At 44.2% G+C, this 22616-nt stretch overlaps 1 protein-coding gene across 1 annotated transcript in view; it reads right to left on the reverse strand.

Annotated features, from left to right (window-relative positions):
- Positions 1-252: 252 nt before the first annotated feature.
- LOC119444606 (ciliary rootlet coiled-coil protein 2) overlaps positions 253-22616 on the reverse strand; it is a 43624-nt gene continuing 21260 nt past the window's right edge. The window contains exons 6-10 of the mRNA XM_037708977.2: positions 18011-18127; positions 14791-14916; positions 13641-13768; positions 10867-10964; positions 253-9778 (exon numbers count right to left, since the gene is read on the reverse strand). Of these exons, the coding sequence (XP_037564905.1) occupies positions 9765-9778; positions 10867-10964; positions 13641-13768; positions 14791-14916; positions 18011-18127 (483 nt within the window). The 3' untranslated portion in view covers positions 253-9764. The remainder of the gene's footprint in view (positions 9779-10866; positions 10965-13640; positions 13769-14790; positions 14917-18010; positions 18128-22616) is intronic.

Consider the following 22616-nt stretch of genomic DNA (forward strand, 5'->3'; position numbering starts at 1 on the left):
ACACATTCTATTATACAATCCAAACACCGTTTCTGAAATGCAAAGCAAACACCTTCACTTTTTAAGCAGAATCCGATTTTGAGTTAGTTCATCGTTCATGTCGAAGGTAACAAGTGGCGCAAAATGAGGTATAAAATGACACTGTATCCTTGACATTTTTTTAATTATGAGGAACCCTATTTGCATGTGACTGTTCACTCTACGATGCCTCCCCAGGAGTACTGGTCAGTAGATGAAACATTGATGAAACGCGAGAGAATAACACATTTGTGCTTGCTTTTATACGTCCCACATTGCACAGATACAACACTTGCGCAGTCACTGCAACGTGTCACCAATGCAAAAGCGAGCCCACAGGAGAGGCCCAAGGATTCCCACATAGCGAAGGATAGCAGTAGTTACACAGCCACTAACAACATTAATCGAAAGCACTACGTGCCGGCCTTTCCAACGTTTCACAAGCAATCACCCGAAGCAAGGCTGTTTGCCACTGTGCAACTCTTCAACAACACAAATGGCATCAGCTTTAACCCAGATGTTCACATTCCAAAATTTCATTTAAAAAAGGACAATTCTGACATAACTAGCAAGAATGAAATGTTGCACTGTCATTGACATGTGCAGGAAATGCAGAGGCACTGTGTTGCACGCGGGTATCAAGAACAGCTTTCGACAGAGATTCCATAAACAATGCACGGGTATCAAAGCGCGAGCAATACCAGTATCACCATAGCACCGGCCCATACACACCCCGTTCCAAAAAGCCACGACATTCCCGCAAGGCTGCAGTGTTGTCCCATAGCAAACAATGCTTGCATTCATCAACATGCATTGAATATAAATGTATGTAACTGAAATTCCAAAAGTACACATCGGTTATATCGCTTTTCTATCAAATCTGTGCAACTGCATACCTGTGTCTACTTGGATGAGTTAAATACAGCCCTTCAGTAAGTTTGAAAGTGAATGATGTGGTTGTGAAAGCATGAAATGTTATTATGACGAAAACAAATGAACGTGGTTATTACACAGGTTCGCACCCCAATACAGCCAAGATTCTAGGCAAAGATAATGGGCTTGCTAATGAAATTACAGGAGCAAAGCAAGATAGACAGCGCTAAAAGCATACAAAGAAAAGCAAATTCAATCTTCTACTGCCATTCAAAGAAAGTTCAGCAGCATGATCATGTCATTGGTGAAAGCGCTCTTGGGTATGCCCACAACCACATTGCTTTTACAGCATGCAGTACTACCGTACTAGCTGTTAGGGGTTCCTTCAGCTGTTGATTTGTCCATATGCCTGTTTGAAGGCCATGCCATAACACTAGTTACCCTACACAACCTTTATAGTTACTTCAGGTATCGATATGGTTGTTTTCTAGTTCTTTCTTCAACACATGAAACAGCCTTAAAGCACCTAATAATGGCGACAAAGAATTCTAATACAAGAGTGCTTGTTTTAGCCCAATGCTGTTATTGTAAAAATGGGTTCCACATTCAATATTGTGAGCAGTATATCGTCATAGTAAAAGTAACCCCAAGTATGGCTCCAAGGTAACGATGGGACCCAAAGGCAAATTAAATGAAAGCGAACATACACATATCTTGTTTTAAGAGTGCAACTATAATACAGTGAGCTAGAAGGGCACACTCGCATACATAAACTGATCAAAACCAGTTTGAAAAACAAGTTGCTGAAAAGAACCTCCGAAGCACAACTTTGGTCCCACCAATAACAGCAGAAGTTGTTTCCTTACCTCGTTTCAAAGACACACAGAGCGTTGCCGCAGGCTTGTTGCTATAGCAACAAAATATAAACATAGGGCACAGCAAAAGCCAAGCAGCACAACAGCTACCACTGAAAAACAGAGGCATTGCGGTTCCATGTCTGCAACCTTTTGTAACCTTTTCCGGTAAATGCCAGAGTCACATTACCATAGCAAGGTCATACTGATTGAAAGAAGGTTGACGCATTTCATTCTGTGAGCACGGCACATCAAAGGAACACTAATGTAAGCTCCAATTAGTAGGTTATTGGTTGACAGAGTCTGCAATAAGCGCAGAGCACCTACAGCACACATCATTCCTGAAGCAGCAAAAATCACACGGACTTCAATGAAACTTGGCCAGTCTGCCGAGTAAGTGAACACAAATGAAGATCAAGCACATGACAACCACAATTTTCAGAAGCCTTATTAAGCACATACTTAGCTCTTGTCTTTTAGACAGCAGTTGGCAAAAGTGAAATCAAGCATGCTGCCAGTTTAACAGTTAACAGTCACCTTCATGTGAAAAAGTGGGATAAATACTCCATTGAGCTTGCTGATGTCTACAGACTACTGGAGAACTGACATTACCTACATATTTTAAATGTACTGCAGATATAAAGAGGCCCTGCAACATCTTTTGTGAAAGCTGTGGAATGTGCCTGCTATTAATATCTATGTGAATGTTTTCAAACAACATGGTTTCGAATGTGCCTTGTATTAATGAAGCTATTAAAGTTCTGTCGCTGCTGTGCCCTCATGACTTTTTCCATTTTTTTTGCTTCTACGTATTTATTTATTTATTTATAAAGTACTGCAGGCCCTACTGAATGCCCTAGCAGGAGCAGTAATAGTTACATTCAACGAGTGAGAGAAACAATGCAATAAATATAGGCCAATTTACAAAGTATGCCAAATACAGAAAATCTGTGTGCCATGCTCAAACGGAACAATGTCCACCATGCTCTGCCCTTCATTGTGCTGAGCTTTAGTATCAGTGTGACCACAAGATCACATAGTGTGGCCCTCTGCTGTCCTACCCATCTCAGAGGCTGTAGTATAGTCGAACCTCCTTTCAACGAAGTAGCATAACACACGAAAATACCTTCGTTGCATGCGAGATTTGTTGTAGCATTGTTTTCAATTATTCGTAATATCCACTATTCGTCACAATGGTGTCATTTCTTTGCAACCAGATGGCACCACTGCACTATCAGCGACGATATTTCTTTGCTTTTGCTTCTGCCAAGGGCATTGCTTAGTTTTGATGTCTAAAAACATTCACCCAGTAGCAATGTTTGCTGTTGGGTATGAGTAAGAAAGGTGGCGAGGGCTTCAAAAATTTGAAGGAAAGGGCAGGCAGCCCATTTGAGCGAGGTTGTGGGTTCCCGGCCCCATGTGCAGGCATAACCTATTTCTCAGGTGTTCACGACTATTGTCCAGGTTTAAAAAGTGCTGCAGGGCTCATTTAAGACAATTCGTGTACCTAAATGATACATTACTGTTGTGCGTGTGTGTGGCACATAACACTCTTCCTCACTACTGCTATCTGCCACTGAGTTAAAGCAAACTGGAAAATTTCAATCAAATGTAAGTGCTCCACCAACTGCAAGGTGATCCAACTGTGTTGGCATGCGACGTGGTAGGGATTGGGAAGCTTAAGGCCCACATGCAACTGCAAGGCCAATGTATTCAAGTATGATTGTTGCATGCCTTAACTCCCAGAGATCGCAGGTCAATGCACACGAGACTAATAACTGACCTAAATTTACTTTTGGTACCAGTATACTAGACTTAACTATAGTACATGTAGAACTTTCTATGATCTCTAGATATCTCACAGTAAGTAAACTGTTCAAGAATCACTGGTCATTCTGACTAAAGATCGACAGACAAATGAACAAAGCCTTCAGCTGTCAATGAACACTCCAGCTGTCAACAGCAACACTATCTGCATTACAAATTGACAAACTAAGAGACAGCAAGGAAGAGCAGGACACAATGTTCTACCACAACGGTGCCGCCTATGTGACATGTGCACTACAACATTTCGGGGACACCAAAGGCAAATGGTGAATCAATCTAAAATGCCGCGGTGCTCTTTTTAGAAACTTCACAAGGTTTGTTTTATGCAGAGAGATATGACACTGGCCTATTACTTGAAGGGCCCCTCATCAAACCACGTTGAATATTTCGGTTGGAATCATATTGGCTTCCATATTTCAGATGGAAGCCAAGGGAGCCCTGCCTCTCTTTCCGTGGTGCACTTCTGGTGTGGTAGTTTTGTGCCACCGGTAGGGAGCTCACGGGCACCCTCACGTTGCTCATGTTGCTACTGGCTATTTTTGAGCATGCAGCCAAAAGCCACGAATAGGTGAGGCTCCGCTAGCAAGAAGACTGACTACTTTGTGAATGAGGCTGCAGGGGCTGTCATTTAAAATTTTCTCATCTTGCTGTTTGCACGGTGAAACCAATCCATGCTTTGTGGCAACCCACTTCTTTTATGGCGTAATGCGTATATGATTGTGCAGATTTTTTCCCTTTTTTTTTCCAGCTTAATGAACCAAACAAGTAAACGATACTAAACGTTTTGTCGAGCAATGAGGCCACACAGGTTATCATTAACGTTTTCAGCTATTTTAGTGAAACAGATTACTGCAAGATTTTGCCGACACAATTGCTAATGCGTGATCTAAGTTTGTTTGGAGTGCCCAAATGTGGTGAGGGGGCCTTCTAAATTCACGTTTGCCTTTAATGTCCCTTTAAGACCACTAAGTGCAAGTGCCTGATAGTGTTTCTTTTTTCCTTCCAGTGTGCACTACATCTCTAATCTACACTACAGCATTCTTTCTTTTGTACAATCCACACCTGCCAGTAGTTTCAGCATTATGCAGTTGCAGACAGTAAAGACTGCATCACAACACCAATAGTGGTTGCCACCAGAGAGCCTTGGTGCAGCTTCAACACGATTCAACAAAGGCACTTCGTTTTTACTTGACTCATTATTTGGCACACTCAGATTTTTGAAGTGTAGAGCTGCTTATGAGATCACAGGCAGATTTGCCAGCACAAGCTTCACAAAGTTCTTATACAGTCACTTACGCTAAAGATTCCATTCCAAGCTCGACACACCAAGAGGAAGACAACCTCTCAGCATATGGGAGTGCAGTAAGCATAGGAATTTTGACAACTTATTTCACCTCAAAAAGAAAAAGTAAAAACAGATGCAGATATATACACACATTTATAAAACTGACCAGAGAAAATAGATCTGACCAAACACTCCTTGCAGCAAAGGTTAAAAACATTGAAAGGAGAGGGTTAGCGTAGACACAACACAAAAAAATTCATGTTTGCATTGCACCGATACTACAATGAAGATTGCATATACTACCTTCATAGTCGACTCTGCATCTAATAAACCTGCTTCACAATAGCAATAAATATTACTCACAATGCCACAGATAACTTCTTTACTCTCTTTTCACAGTAAGTTAAAACACTGTTTGCAAATATAACGTACACAAAGGCATTTTTTAAGCAGTAAAGACATTCACAAATGTGCCTTTACAGAAGCCCCATGTAGAGCTTTTTCTTTCTCTGCATCAAATTTATGGTATCATTTAAATGTATAATCCAGGCTTCATCCGACGCTTCACTAACAAAGTAAGATTGCACACTTCCCTCAACTGCAGCAATACTGTTCATAATATCACTGTGTGGTTTCCCATTTACAGTCAAGTCTTGCTATAACTAAGTCACATCCGATATGAAAGTACCTTCATTATAGCCATGAATGCTGATATCAGCTAAAAAGAAAAAAAAATTTAATATTATTCTCGCAGTCAGCTCTATACGAAAGAAACGCAAACATGATCTCTCCGATGGGCAGGCAAAGGGTCACGTGTTGATTTTGATAGCCCATCAGTGGCTTTCTGGGCCAATATGTGGCATGCGGGCAACAATAAATTATAAACCCAATTTGCACTGTCTTTAATGTGCAACCATGTGCAATCAATGTGATCACACATAAATGGCACATTGGCTTCTTGGCTGTGCACAAGTCAATCCAAACCGCTGGCAAAAAAATGCACGTGCATGTCAAGACAGTGTTGTTTCAAGTTGCTCTTGCCAAGTTCGAGTACTTGACATTTTTGCTACCAGAATACGTATTTGACTTGCGAGTGAACAATATTTGCTTTGCTGTGAGCAAAATTGCTTCAGATCAAGTATTTTCTCATTTGTTATAGCAGCACAATGCTCACTAAATTAAAGCATGGCCAACCAAATTTTATATTTATGTCGCTATACAGTTAAACCTCGATACACCGAAGCCAGTAAAATTGCTAATTTGCTTCGTCATATCGAAATTTTGCTATATTGAAATTTCACTTTTATGCAACTAAGTACAGTCATCGATGGATTTTTCTTGTACGGAAAGGGCTGGAAGATTTTGCGAATTATTGGGCAATCGGAAAAGGCAAACCTGAAAGAAAAAAAATACTTATTTTGATGAATTTGAGAGTTGGCAATGAAAGATACGGTTTTCATGCGGTGTCGACAATATCTTCACAATGACAGTACAAAGTGAAGCTTGCCGCGCTTTGCGTCTGCCTCCGCGGCTGATATTGTCACCCACAGTGGATCGACACTATCATAAAAAAATTCACCGAAAATTTTAATACTCCCTAATGCGAAATTTGAGCGCAACTCTATGAGTGTTTTTATTTCGCAATATATTGGCTGGCGCAGACAATGTCTTGTGCGGCATGTTGCAAACAGAGAAATGTGTACCGTGACTGCCTCGCTAATCAGGAGATCACGACAGGCAGCGCGTGGGTGACGCGTGGGCATGATTCACAGCAGCTGCTCACGAAGCTTCTTTGTTTCCGTACAGACAACATGCATTACTCTGGCGCCACCTTGTAGCCATCATCGCTGCAAAGCCCGTTTTGCGTCGCACTATGCTTTTCTTCTCACGCTTTCGCCATACCCTCCTCCTCCACTTTCTCCACTTTCCTCCTTGTGCTCTCTTTGCTATCGCTTTCATATCCTGCTTTCATATGTCTTTCATATCCTGCTGCGCTCCACGTTCGCTTTCATTCTTCGCTGTATTCGTTCGCTCAGTTACGCCAAGGGACAATGCCGACGCCGATGCTCGCCGCAGGAACGGGCGCCTAAGAGCTGCCCTCTAAAATGCCAGCAGTGGGGAGCGAATCCTTTGTCTGCCTCTCGCTTAAAATGAGTCTCCGAAACTCGACCTTACGCAACCTCCAGTGCTAAACGCGTGGGAAGACAGCGCACATGATGCCACGCCATCTCGGTGTGCCCACTCTTTGCACATGTGGCAGATTACCTATAAACAGGACGCAAGGGCTAACTATGCACTTAGCTGCGCTGTGAGCCATGCGCAACCACAGTCGTGCTAGAAAATGAGACGTGTGCAAACTTAGCCCCCACTTGCTGCCTTCCCCCCCTCACGCACGCTTGATCGCATCACCGCGAGCGAGCTACCTTCCCCCTTTTCCCATGCTTGCATGGGAATACGGCGCTAATCAAGCCACCAACCCTTCTCGGCTCCTCTTCACACGATTTCAATCACACCCAAAGTATACAGGGCACGTGGTGCGATAGGATCTCATTGCACTTGGGCTTTATACAAAACTCAATGCTGCTCCACTTGGGCGGTCACTCTTGGTCGTGCCGTGCGGGATTTCATGGGTGTGTTCGCAAGCAGCTGCTTGTAATACAACTATTTGACCAACTACGACAGAGGAGGTTTGCATTTATTGTCTCGGTACTCTTTCACGGTGGCAGTTAAATTTTTATTATATTAAAATTGTGTATAAACACATTTCGTTATATTGAGGTTCTAGATACATGGTGTTCTATGGACAAGAACTTATAAAAAGTTAAATACTTCTTTATATAAAGAATTTCGTTATACTAAAGTTCATTATATCGAGGTTTAACTGTATTTGTATTCGTTACAGCAGGGTTCAACTGTAAGAGCATTTTCAGCGGTTCCCGTCCTACATTGGAAATATATCGAGGCAACCCTGAGTGGCCAGCACTTCCAGTCTTGACATTTGCACCTCAACATCACCTCCGGTTATAATCACTGAGAGATGATACAGTTTCAGTGATAGAGCACTGAAAATTGCTAAACAATTACAGATTTATCAATGAACTGTGCTGAGCAAAGGCATTTTTTAGGCTTGTCTAAACTATGGCTGAAGATGGAAAAACACATCACATGAGCCAGGCACAAAAGCTCCCCTGACACCTGTTCTCAATCAACTATTACAGCATGTTGCTTACACATACAGTGACTTGCATTCTTATTCTAACAACTTTAAAGCTTTCTTCATCTTCATGCCTTTTGCTGCTATCAACCATGAACACTAAAAGATGATCTTGTGCTTGCCGACTGTCTGTTCTACGTAAAATTTTGTGACAAGACTATATTTTCTTTTTTTGGGGTTTGTGTCATTCAACCAAACGCTTGGCATCTTCTCATTTGCCTGGGTTGCCCAGAATTTGAGTTGCTGAGGCAGCAAAAGCAGTTCACGTTTACAGCAACTCGCTGTTCTGATGGCGCAATGCACACATAATGACAGTTTTCATATTTGTTTCTTTTCTCTAGATGAACTGGGCAAGTGAAAATCACCTACGTTTTATGGTTAAAAACAAAGGAGCAGTAAGTGCAAACCCTTTCTTCAAATTTGTTAGAACAAAAATGCAAGTTGCCGCACGTGTGCGAGAGGCACAAACACTGCAGGCTGGAACCACACATTACCAGCACAGCATGAGACAGCACTTGCCTAAATTTGCAGCACTGGTTCATAGTTTTTAACTCACGAGCACACAATTATCACTTCATTCAAGTTCAACGCACGAAGCATCAGATTTACAAGACTTCAATCAGAATGTGTAGAATGAAACGGAAGAATAAAAAAAAATAACAATAAAGTGAAAAGAGTAAATAACGTGCCTAACAGCTTCGAGAGAGGAAACCTGCTGAAATGTCAGCATTCACAATCCAAGGTGGGTCGACTGTCCCCTAAAACTGGCCCTGATGAAACAGTTTTTTACAGGTGCACTCCTCCTCTAAACCAGTTATAAATAAAGATGCCAATACATCTGTCAATGCAGTTGTCACTTGATGAACAGAACGTGTTAATAGACTTAATAAAACAGTTAACAAATAGAATTGACTTATATTTGAGTGGTCAGGCAATCGACCGTTTTTTGTGTACCGCGAATGTACACCTATTCACCCAGCCAATAATAAACTTGCCTCCACTAATCGCTGCTTCTTATTGGCCGTTTTTAAAAGGACCACAACAACGTTCTGGAAAATGTAACCGATGGCCAATCAAAATGCTAGCGAATATACTCGGCATATTGCACATGATATGATATATCAAGAAAAATCCACTGAATACTCTTCACTGAGTATTCGCTGCACCGGTCAAAGAACTCTGTAAAAAATGATAGTATAGACATCATTAAAAATTGAATGACTCAGAAAATGGCCCCAGGTCCACACAAACACGCAACACATTCACTCACTTAAATCTATCATTCTCCAGCGCAGTCTGCCACCATCCCTCCACACACCAGACAAACAACACTGCCTTCTCACTAAAAGCCTGGTTTACCCTTCACACCCAGTGTTCTATTTCTATTTACCGCCCTCGAAAAGTGATAAACTTAAAAGGATATTAGCACTACTTTGAGAGTATATTATGTAACAAAACAATGGGGACACACATAAATGCACACAAGACAAACCAAAAAGATGTACTACATAAAGGAGGCAGCTTACTGAAAAGACACCCAACACCAGAACGATTATATGGCCACGACACACTAGAAAGTTTTAAATCCCTGGTTCTTCAATCACACTCCTCCTCCTTGAAAGGCGTTCGTTCTTTGGCATCAGTCACTGCAATGGAAGACCATGATGTGCGCTCCAGGCGATTGCAGCAATTTTCAGGTCACGAGTTCTGAAAGACAATGTTGGCATCGTGTTCACGTTGACGTGAGTGTTTGAAAGGCTGAGAGAGTTGGTAATTCATGGCAGCAGCTAAGCACAGGAAAGTATCGCTCAGATTAAATTCATATTGTGGCAACCAGGTTAAGTGATACATCTGGCCACCAGTTTGGGTGTCGTGGACCCTCTTGTTTGGCGTGCTGCTTCTTCCATGCCTCCTTCTTAGAAGTGCCAAGTTCTTGCCTTGGAGCCACGAGAGAACTGGTACGCCCATTGCTTTTCTCGCTTTTATAAGCAAATTGTTGCGTTTTTAACTTTACGCACACGCTAATCATCTCGCAGCGCTAGCTGCCACCACGGAAGAAGAGTTGCAAAGGCGACAATTACATATCTGCCAACCCATGAACCTTAAAATTCTTTTTAAGAAAATTTTTAACTTTGCCCTTAGCACACAACTTTTGTAGCATGCATACACCTTTACAATGATTAACGTCAAATGCAGCGCACAAGCAGCAGCAGCAAACTAGAAACAGCAGCGACTGCAAAGCAACACATTGTTCTTAGACTGCAGTGCCTTTTTCAGCAACACCGCTGTTGCCAATTTCACCTGCTTCTGGAACTTGTCTAACTTGCTTGAAGCAGGTAGCCGTATATGGCACCTTTCGCTGGCACTACAGAATAGCTTAGGTGCTATTACAATTTCTTTCTTGTACGCATTTTTCACAACCTCGCACTGCCCCATTTTTCAACACATTTGACAATCTATTTTTCATAAATCCTGACTCAACATTCATAATATCATAGAAAGGGCCCAAATTTGTAAACTTTACGAAACATTTGGACGGGTTGGCAGGTATGTAATTATTCGCTCCTTCCACGACTGTGTCTGGGCCCTAACTGGCAGAGCATCCGCCTGTTGCACTGTGTGTCATTTTTTAGCATCTTTAAACTTCCGTGATGCTTGCTGTGCAGATGCTGGAGTCACAGCTGGTAGCACTAGCATAGAAATTATGCGCAGCAAAAATTAGCTGCACATGTCACCAGTTTTCTCAGCCTCTTCACTGAACTTTCACCCCAGCAGTTCCATCTGTACATACGCACCTTTCTTAGGAAGCTCCACATTCTGCCGGATCTGGCTGTGAAGAGTGTTCAAGTCCTGCTTGAGTGAGTCAAGGCACACTTGAAGGCTCCCCAGTGGCCTGCAGGCAATCATGAATATTCGGTTAGCAAGTCAGATAGACAAGGAGCAAGTCTAAAAGACAGGTAGTCAATCTATGCTGTAAGTACAGTTGAACCCACTTATGCAGAACACAATAGTTCTGCAAAAAGTGGTCATTGTATCATGTAGTTGGTTTACACGGACTCATCCTTCAAGACATGCCAAAATGATGACACTGAAGCTGGAGTCTGCAGTTACGCTTCAACACTACTTTGTTCCAATGATTCGGTTTACAGTGTCTCCATTTTTGTTTGCAACATTTGCCTGCACCTAGCTGCAAATTTTCATTACAATATACCAACTAACTTCAATAACGTCAATCTAAAGAACAAAATCTGGCATCGCAGCTCCTTCAAAATGGCACCTGGTTCCAATCACCTGTAATTCCGAAACAGCGAGCGCAGCTGCCTTTTATTTTCTTCGAGAGCTTCATATATTTTGCTATCAGCAGGACTTGAATGGCTTCCGGATATGAGAGTGAAGCCATCTATAGTAGGTTGGACGTGCAAACTACTGCGGCATACTGCCAATGTACAAATGTGCAATCTTACAGCAGCGATCAGCCACATGATGCTGAGCACACTCGGAGCTGTAAATTTACATTTTCTGTTGCTTCTGCTGAAAGGTTCAAAGTTCGAAAGATAGAACATAATCACGGCCCGTCATCAGCAACCAGCAATGACGCAGACAAATTATTAACAAACCAATATCTCCCAGTAATAGCATAGTAACTGCCGACCCTTTGCATTTCTGCATGGCCACGGCGCTTCTTGCCTCGTACACTGCATATCAACAGTAACGATAGTAACGCTAAAGCAGGCACTGCATGAGTTTCAAAATACGCAAGCAGAGCTTGCTCACTCACATTGGACGTCGTTTCTTTATCGTGGTTGGACTGGAGCAAAGCGCGCACTACTGCATGCCCAGTTCATCCGTGCTTTCATGATTCGGAAGGCCTATTTCTACACATTTTTCCCTTCGACTGAGCTTTCTCTTTACTACAACCAGGTTTGAAGTGTTCGTTGCAACAGTATGGCACTTTAAAAATTTTTCGTTATATATGACCGCAGTTTCAATACGTAAGATCAGAAAATTGTAAATGCATTGAAATGTGATTTTAATAACTAACAGATCTTTATAAAGTCAATGTCCAAGTTTTCAGACTCCCTAAGGGCCGCGAAAACGTCCACAAAATTTGGGCAGTCTGAAAAAAAAATGAATGCATGCCTTTTACTGCCTCCAAGGGCTCAAATAGCCACAGACGCATCCGAAATAGCTCTGAAATTCTACTAGTACACTTATTAGGCGTATCTGTGCTCATACTGCCTAATACAATGCCCACCTGCTTTGGTCTCACTGAGACTGGCAGTATCGCAAATAAATAAAAAATAAATAAATACTGCAACATGAGATGGTACGCGCGCACGCATGTATAATTGAGTACTACATACATACTGAGTGGCCCCTTTCTGCTTGTGGTATGCTTCACTGCAATACATTGCATATGCTTGACCGCGTATCACCGCTGTAGTGCGGCAAAAATGACTTTCAGAAACTAGCATTATGCAACACTCGACTCTTGCCATACTTTGTGCAATTTGAAGCCATCGGCGAGAATGACAATGGCGGAGTCAGCACCATTGCTGACAGCGGCAAATTCTTTCAATTAAAAACACGGCACCGAACAACAGAAAGTTGGTAGCCAACATCGAAGCAGCTAGGCCTAGTGCGCCGGTGGCTAAGGCTGCCAGCGGATGCTGCGATGCTGCGAGATAATCAAAATGGCGGCGGTAGTGGCTTAGTTTATTGACATTCAGGACCTGCGGTCACATCAAAATGTCTCTGACTGCAAAAGATTTCAGTGTTCGAAATTTCAGACGTTCTTCACATTTTCTCTATGGGATACTTGGTGTTGCTGCGAAATAGTGCGAGTTATCAGGCGTGTCTGAAACATCAGGCGTCCAAAAAATCAGTTGTTGACTGTATCCAGAATCAGTACAAGTGGATTCAACTGTATTTAAGTCAATGTGCACCTGATGAGCGTGCGCCCACTAATCCAGTGTGAACCTGGTTGATTCCATCCATTCATGGGTTTTAATGTCCCAAAGCAACACTGGAGCTGCGAGAAACACAGTAGAGGGGGGAGCTCTGGGTTAATTTCCACCCTCTGGGTGCTCTTGAACAAGTACTTACATCTAAGTACACGAGTGTTTTTGCATTCCACCTCAATCAGAAGCTGTCCACAGTAAAATACAGTCTGAAAAACGCAGCAATACCTGATGGGACAAGTGTAATCCTAAATTAAATTCTGGAATTTTATGTACCGGATTATGAGAGAAGTCGTAGTGGATTACGACTCTGGATTACGACTCTGGATTAATTTTGACTACCTGGAGTTCTTTAACGTGTACCTACATATTAGTACATGAGCATTTTTGCATTTCGTCCCTATTGAAATTCTGCCGCCGAGGTCGGGATAGAACCCGCGACATCGAGCTCAGCAGCACATCATCATAGCCACTGAGGTACCACAGCGAATGACTGCTAGCGCAATGTGGCCATAAGACATGACTCGGCAGCAGTGCACAGCTACAGACCTTGAGGGCAAAGTCTGCAAAGCCATGAAAGCACCATGTAGAAACACTCTGCATCTCACCTGCTGGTTGGCTGTGAAGAACACTGCTGGAGCAATTCTGTGATGTATGAATCGTCATAGTCTGGAGCGACATTGGGCAGGGCAAACTCGGTGGTCTCCGCCAGTTCCGTCAGCTGCCTCTGAAGCTCCTAGGAAAAAACAATCATGGCAATACTGAGGACGGGGATTCTGAGGACGCTTCTCGCACTTTATATGATGGTAAATTTATTCAAGTGCTCAAGAGTGTTAATTTTCATAACAGAAGTTTCAATGAAGTTTTTCTCAGGTTTATGGCAGGAGAATTTTAGAGAGCCACTCAAGCAGCAACTCAGAGCCATGTTTAACCACTTAAGGGATCTTGATGACCTGAGCTTGTCATGAGTGACAGTCACTTTTTGGCTTATGACAAGCCCTCCTCGCAACATAGATGGCGATAGACATTCTGTCATCCTTGCTTTTATTGAATTACATTCACCCCCTATAACTGCAGACATATCAATGTGTTCTCACCATGTTATTTACCCCGTTATGACCGTGACCACGTTACGGTCACTGTCTGGGTGGCCTCTTGGCAGACCACCGTTTTGAGTCTCGAAAATTGCTACATTTAACGTAAAGTTTATCCCAGCATTTAACAGGTGGTGGCATGTACCCTTTCAAAGGCTGACACCGCCCTAAAACAAGGTACAAGCATGCATATGGAGGCTCCCTATAGGATGTTTTTCATTCACGAATTATCTCGCCCACAGTCAGGGGCACGCATTGACAGCCAAACAAGTATACCTGGCACTTGTGCATGTCAATCTAAGCGCACAAGTGTTCCTGCGTTGCACCCCCATCATAATGCCGCCAACATGGCAGGAAATTGAGCCCATGGCTGGCTCAGCAGCAGAACGCATACAGCCATTGTGGCAGGTATTTATTACCTGACTAACAGAGGTTGACACTTCGGTTTCCAGCTCAACCAATAGGCTCCAAATTTGCAGCACCTTGTTATCGTGTGACATCGGTGAGATGATACGGGATCAGCGAAAACAGCAAGAGTGTCGACCAATGCATGAGCTCGGCTGATGCCTGGTCCGTGCCACCCCTAGAAACGGTTTCTTCCTGCTTTCGGGACAAGGGAACAAGAAAAGAAAAACTTTGCAGGTACACGCGTTTGCACACTGACCTTGCACTGCTCCATGCGTGAGCGCAGCACATTCTTGAGCTCCTGCAGCCTGGCCTGGAAGGTGAACTTCTCCTTGCGCACCGACATCAGCTCGGCTGACAGGTTGGAGTGTTGCTGCTGGGCCTCCTGACAGATGATGCATACAAGTCAGAGCAATTCATGGAACAGGAAAGATACAAGTGGCAAAAATTATGTCTCGCTTTTCTTGCTTTAATGGGCAGCTGCCAACTCTATAAGGCCTCCATTCCCCTAGTGCACAACAAATCATCAGTTATTTCATCTGCTAAAGCAACTGGTTTGAAATGCACGCCACGTGTGATACAACTTTGGCCTTGGAGCAGGTATCGCTTTTACGTGACGGAAACTGGAGGTATGCTTTAGCAGGGTAGTGCGTTGAGCGAGTGGGTGCATAGCTAAACGAATGAATTGTGGCGCAAGGTAAAAAGAAGAAGGAAAACCAAGAAGGAGACAAGATAGGGCGCCAAACTTACCACTAGTTTTATTTCCAGCACCATGTCTTTGTGCGCGTATTTTTGGAAATAGATATATTTGGGTAATGTGCTAGAAATAAAACTAGTTGAAAGTTTGGCACCCTATCCCGTCTCCTCCTTGGTTGTCCTTCTTCTTTTTACCTTGCACCACAATTCATTCCTTTAAACTGGAAGCTGCGCTCACGTGATGGTGCAAGCTGCCTACTGCAAACTGCATCAGTCAGCCCAGTGCGCTAGTCATCACACTGCACCATGACCATGTCACTGAAAGCTGGATGCACACCACAACATCAGCCAATATTCTTCTTATTTATTTATTTCTTTATTTATTTATTTATTTATTCACTTATCTAAAGTCATCCAAAGGGCATTATAATACAAAGGTTACGTTTACAAGAAGAAAATGGCAAAAAAAATGAGTAAACATTAAACGATGACAAAGATTACAAAGCAGTGAAGTGAAGTGAAAGAAAATACAAGTGTTGTGCAAAACACTACCCGAAGTGTGGTAAATGAAGAGCCTTGCTAACATCAGGCTTTGCATGTTTCTGAAGGTACGTGAAAAGCAAAGACAATTTACTCAGCGCTTCTCTGCATTCAACATGGGACAGGCCTAGTCTTCTGCTGCCGTACCTCTAGGAACACATTTATGTCCTATCAGCCTATATTTATGTCCACTGCAGGAACACATAGCCCTGCTCTAACCTTTATTTTTCTCTCACCATTATTATACCACAGAGTTAGTGTCAAACATGCTTGGCTTTTACCAACAAGGTCATGGTGTGCTCTGCAAACCACTGCACCAGAATGACTAATTAGACTGTCAGTGGTTTCTCATACCATGTGACCACCACCTCAGATTTCATTGATGAAACGAGACCCAGATCAAGGCTGAAGCCACGCTGCACTTGTCATGCATTTTGAATTGGTTGCATTGAAATGCGATGCATTTATTTATTTGTTGCATTTGAGGAGAAGGCTTCATGGTGTAATTGATCGGACAGTCACAATCTATTAAAGAGAGGAAAAAAAATGACAGAAAAATAATGTTAGTACTCCTATAAAAAAATGTACTAAAGAAGTGTTAGACCAAGCTTAAGCGATCAATCAGTGCTTGAAGTTGCCACCTAAGGTGCCACTTTCCCAAGAGCAGAGCCTTCATAGGCGAGGAAATGATGCCAATGTAGGTCAGATTTGCACTGCCACTCTGAAAACAAAGGGTACCAGGTCCCATGTCCCATTTTATGAGTAGTTAACTGCAGAAAAGCATCCATAATACAGTCAACTTCCATTTATTCAACTCTGACAGGACCGACAAAATTGATTTAATTATCTGGCAAGTCATATTAAGCAATAGGTAGAAAAAACACCAAAACACACTGCTAATTCATGTATTTTCCAGATTCTAACATGTCCCCGAATCAAATGTGTGCCCGCTTTCTGTGTCCAAAATAGAAAACTAAGGTAGAAGTGACATTAGAGCGTCTATGCATTGTAATGTGCAAACGATATTTCAGCAGGTAAGATGGCCAAGGGTCTAATATATCTTGCACAATGGCAGGCAGTTTCCAAAAGTCAGCTTCACTGCATTACAGTCGTATTATATGTGGAAAAGAATACAAACACCGGGAATGCAGTATATATTTCATATTGAAATGCATCACGCAGGCAATTTTCGGCATAATTTTCTTCGCAAAAAGAAAGGTCTGTGCTAGGATATAATAAATACTGTTACCAGACATTGAGAGCCACCATAATTGTTTAAAAACCTACCTATGGCAGGCTGGAAACAGGCGTTCTCGACGGGAGGTGACGTGTGTTCACCCCATTCACTTTAAGCGCTGCTAATAGAGATACTGCCGCTATTGGAGTCATCACGGCAGTCACCATTTCGGTAGGGTACATGTGTGATGAGCAGCCAAGTTCAAATTATCCAGCGAAGACTAATTTCTGGGTGGGAATAACAAATCCCATAGAAAACCAATCCATAACAATCCCATAGAAATGTAAGAGTGCCGGCTGGGACCTTCGGTCGGGATGGAATTAACCCAAAGATCTAATTAACCAGAGTTAAATTAACAGTACCCTACTGTAATAAGAATTATTATACTACATGAAAGAAAACACAGTTCCGTAAATTTTATTGGATTTTTCTGCAGAAGAAGTCCCTGGTGCTACCTCGTCACACCCCCTTTTCAGTAGTACTATTTGCAGAGTGTTGCGCCCTCTCTGTATTGGTATATGACTCGTTCCGAATACATTGAGAATTCTGAATACTGAAATTCAAACAAAAGCGAATACCAAACAGCATAATGTTTGATTGATATTCAAAACTCCTGAATATTTGCACAAGGAGATATGGCAAAAGCACTGTTGACTACATGAAGAGCGCTGTAAGCGGTAAACAAAGAGTTTTGCTCAATTCAGCCTATACGTATCTCGAAGGGTATGTGTAAAACAACGAACTCAGACAGTAGCACCCAGCACAGCGTGACCTCTGGGATCCTCGGTGCAGCAAACATGTGAGAGCCCATTTGTCACAGGCAACCTGAATGCCTGAAAAATGGCCTTCATTCACGATTTTCTACGCAGCTAAATGGCCTCTTAACATATAGTAAATGTTGCGAGGTAGCGTATATGTTACTATAGTAACATAAAGCAAATGTTACGAAAAACATGTGCTTTCCAGAAAACGGTGCAATATTTCAGCTCGCGGTGTCACCACGTACCTCAAGCTGCCTACGTAGGGCCGACACTTCAGCCTGGTGGGCAGTCTCGGCCAACCGCACACGCTCCTGGAGTGCCGCCACTTCCTGGGTCTTCTCCTTCACGTTCCAGCTCAGCAACTGCAGCCAACGAGAAAAAGAATGCAGCATCGCTCAGAGCCATGCACCCACACACAGCATCACCTTGCATTCAAACGCGGTAAATACAAAAAGTGTGTAAAATATATACTTTTTAAATCACTCGGGTCAAAATCGTGTTGCAAACAGATTATGGGAGGCATCAGGCTTGACATTTCCGTGCCAGAATGCCCTCGTGCTCCTCTCCTTGCTTTGCTCGGCATACGTACGCCTTGCTGGTCGACACACTGCTTCTTCTATGGCACCTCCTTAGCAGCCTTGTGATTAATTATTTGAATTAATGAAGTTATGAAGTATTATGTGTCAAAACCACCATCTGATTATGCGGTACACTATACAGTGAGGCGAGACTGAATTAAATTTTGACTACCTGGGTTTCTTTAACATGCACCTAAATCTCAGAGAACATTTTTGTGTTGGAGCCATGGGGGAAACTGGCCCAAGCGCAGCTGCTGTCGCTTTGATAAGCAAAGTGTTGCTACGTGATGCGACACACGTGCCAATCGTCTCAAAGTGCCAGCTGCCCCTGGGGGAAGGAGAGGGGTAAGGTTGGCAATTATTAGTTCGTTTCACGCCTGTATCTGTGGCTTAATGGATACAGCATTCAAATAACGCTAAAGGGGACCCTGATTTGAATCTCACCAATGAACACATTTTCTTTTCATTGAAAGGGCCCAAACGAGCAGCCACAAGATGCCCGGAAGGAGGCAACAAATGCTTCACACTAACAAATGCTCAACGTCACCGAAATTCTTTCAGGTCACAGTCGTAATCCGCCTTTTTCGTTTTCCTGTGCTGCCCTCTGCCGCATGCCGCTGGAAACGTTTTGGAAGGGTGCCGGGGTTTTCTCCGCTTGATTTGTGAACCTGAGCCTATGTTGAGTGCGCATCGGTTGTGCGTTTGTAGCACTCACCAACTATATATATATAGGGTGAGCAGACCCGAGTGCACTGTTTTGTTAACAAAGCGGCCGATAAAGAGACGCTGAGTTCCGTCTGCTGTCGTGGCTGTTTTGGAGTTCGTTGTCGCCGACTTCTTGCTTGCTTACATTGGCATATACAGCCACAGATCGTTGTTAGCGTCAAATATTGAGGAAAAGGTGCATCGCTGATATGAAATAATGTCAAAACGTAGAATAAAACACGCATATCTGCGCATATGAACTGTGTTTTTCTACCGTGAGACGAGTCAGTATGAGCGGTTGAGCCACATAAATAATGGCGATTGTGATCTAGTCACATATATCGGTCTGTTAATTTATTACTGATTCTCGCTTTTCTTTAACTTCATCATACATATAGTTTGCGCATGTCCTAAAGCATTATTAGAGAAAACTGTACTCGCATAAGCGCTCATTTAAAGGCCGTGTTGTTCTCCCGCGAAAACGCGGATGCCGTCACTGACACCGTTGATATATGACTAAGCGAGGCGGTTGTTTACGCTGCTGTACCGAATGTACCGCCTCTTGTTTCGCGTTTGACGCATAGGTAAAGAGTACATCTCAGGAATTAAGAAATGTGTCAGCATGACAACACGTAAAGACCCACCCATCTACGTTGCGAATACGACGAGCAGCCTACGGGAACGGTGTAACATATACAGATGTTGGCACAGCCGTTGGGCAGAGCGCTCCGTTCCCGCTTGCAGCTTATTGTGTACGCGCCGTACGAAGCGAAGAGTAGTTTATTTCGAATCACTAAGGGCAGAACTGAATAATAAAAGCAGTTTCCTTCGTAATAGCTGCTTAATTTTCAGTTCAGGTCTGCCGGCAGCGGGTGCACGAACTTGACGGCGCCAGGCCTAACCTTCGCTGAACAGGATCAACATTGGTTCAAACTTTATGCGCACGGCTTGCGAGAGTTGAAGTTTGTGCATTTCAACTTCATAGGCATGTTATAACTCACTTTGAGCGTGATTAATTATATTGTTACGCGAAGAACGAGTCAGTAAGACGGGCAACTATTTACAGGTTGTATTTACAACAGCGGTTGCAGTGCTGACCGGTTAGGTTCACAGCGCGAGCCCAGCTCGTTCTTCCTCTTTTTTTCTCGAGTGATGGCGCCCGCGCGCCTCGGTCAAACAATCAAATACCACACGCGTGTAGCATAATCCCCCGGCGGCAGAAGCGACGTCCCGGAGCGTCTAAATGTCAACACTGGGAGGGTGATACTGCTTCAGTCGTGTAATGTGCACGATATCGCTGAACTGGGAAGCAGATGGGGCGTCAGGGGCGATCTCGTATGTGACGGGAGTCACGGTACGAAGCACTCGGTAGGGGCCTGTGTAACGCGACAGCAGTTTTTCTGACAGGCCGACCTGACGCGACGGAGACCATAGAAGCACCAAAGAACCAGGCGGGAAGTGCACATCTCGGTGTCGCTGGTCATACAAACGCCTTTGACTCTCTTGGGAGTTCAGAAGGCGGTCACGGGCAATTTCCCTTGCGTGAGCAGCGCGGGCGACGGCATCAAGTGCATATTCACTGGTGGGTGCCGCGTGAACAGGGAGAGTTGTGTCGAGGGGCAGTGCTGGTGCTCGGCCGAACAGGAGGAAAAATGGGGAATAGCCGGCTGTGTCGCGGCGCGAGGAATTATAGGCAAAGGTGACAAACGGCAGAGTGAGGTCCCAGTCTGTGTGGTCTGAAGAGACATACTTCGTGAGCATGTCGTGAGAGTGCGATTAAGACGCTCCGTGAGGCCATTAGTTTGCGGATGGTATGACGTGGATAGCTTGTGCCTCGTGGCACAGGACTGCAGGATGTCCGCGATAACTTTTGACAGGAATGCCCGGCCACGGTCTGTGAGAAGTTGTCGCGGAGCTCCATGTAATAAAATTACGTCGCGTAAAAGAAAATCGGCAACATCTGTGGCGCAGCTTGTAGGCTCGGGTGATGGCGGAGCGCGTGGCGTAATCTGTGGCCACAGCGATCCACCTGTTCCCAGAGGTAAAAAGAGGAAAGGGACCAAGTAAATCTAACCCAACCCGAAAGAATGGCTCCGCGGGAATGTCGATTGGTTGTAGGTACCCAGCAGGTAGCGTCGATGGTGTCTTGCGTCGCTGGCATTTATCACACACAGCTACGTATCTTCGAACGGAGCGAGCAAGCCCAGGCCAAAAGAAGCGTCGGCGGATCCGGTTGTAGGTACGTGACACACCGAGGTGACCGGCAGTGGGGAGGTCGTGAAGTTCGTGGAGAACAGCCGAGCGAAGGTGCTTAGGGATCACAAGGAGTAATGCTGGGCCGTCGGGGTGAACGTTGTGGCGGTAGAGTACGCCATCTTGAAGTGTGAATAAACGAAGGGAACTGTCGGCAAGTGGAGGTTCCAGGCGGTCAATGATGACACGCAAGGACGGGTCACAGCGCTGCTCGTCGGCGACATGGACCAGTGGAAAAACAGAGAGAATGCAGGCGTCGGTGTCAGGCTCAGACGTAGAGGTCGGGTCTTCGACTGGGTAGCGAGAGAGGCAATCTGCGTCCTGGTGTTGGCGTCCCGACTTGTACGTCACTGTGTAGGGATATTCTTGTAGTCGGAGAGCCCAACGACCGAGCTGGCTAGTAGGATCCTTGAGCGACGAAAGCCAACACAGCGCATGATGGTCTGTGATTACTGAGAAGGGCTTGCCATATAAATATGGGCGGAACTTTGAAACAGCCCAGACGAGAGCAAGACATTCGCGCTCGGTAATCGAATAGTTGCGCTCTGCAGTTGTCAGGAGTCGGCTAGCGTAGACTATAACACGGTCGTGTCCGTGTTGGCGTTGCGCTAAGACGGCGCCGATCCCATAACCACTGGCATCGGTTCGGACCTCTGTTGCTGCGGACGGGTCAAAGTGGGCCAAGATCGGTGGATTAGTCAGAATCGTGATAAGGCGTGAAAATGCAGCAGCCTGAGGGGAACCCCACGTAAAAGGCACGTCTTTCTTCATAAGTTCTGTGAGTGGTTGAGCGATTGCTGCGAAATCTTTCACGAACCGTCTGAAATAAGAACAGAGCCCCACAAAACTCCGGATGTCTTTGACAGACTGAGGTACAGGGAAAGCCGTTACTGCTCGAACCTTCTCCGGGTCGGGTTGTATTCCGGAAGCATCGACGAGATGGCCGAGCACTGTAATCTGTCGGCGCCCGAAGTGGCACTTCGATGAGTTTAATTGGAGCCCAGCCTTGCGGAAGACGTCAAGGATGGCTGCAACGCGCTCAAGGTCTGTCTCAAATGTAGGAGAAAACACAAGGACGTCGTCGAGGTAACAAAGGCAAGTTGACCATTTGAAACCTTGAAGCAGAGAGGCCATCATCCGTTCGAACGTGGCGGGGGCATTGCATAAACCGAACGGCATAACCTTAAATTGGTAGAGGCCATCTGGAGTGACGAAAGCGGTCTTTTCTTGATCTTGCTCATCGACGGAAATCTGCCAATAACCAGATCGAAGGTCAATGGACGAAAAGTATTTGGCACCGTGAAGACAATCAAGA

Source organism: Dermacentor silvarum, chromosome 3 (assembly GCF_013339745.2).
Source record: "Dermacentor silvarum isolate Dsil-2018 chromosome 3, BIME_Dsil_1.4, whole genome shotgun sequence".
Classification (NCBI taxonomy): domain Eukaryota; kingdom Metazoa; phylum Arthropoda; class Arachnida; order Ixodida; family Ixodidae; genus Dermacentor; species Dermacentor silvarum.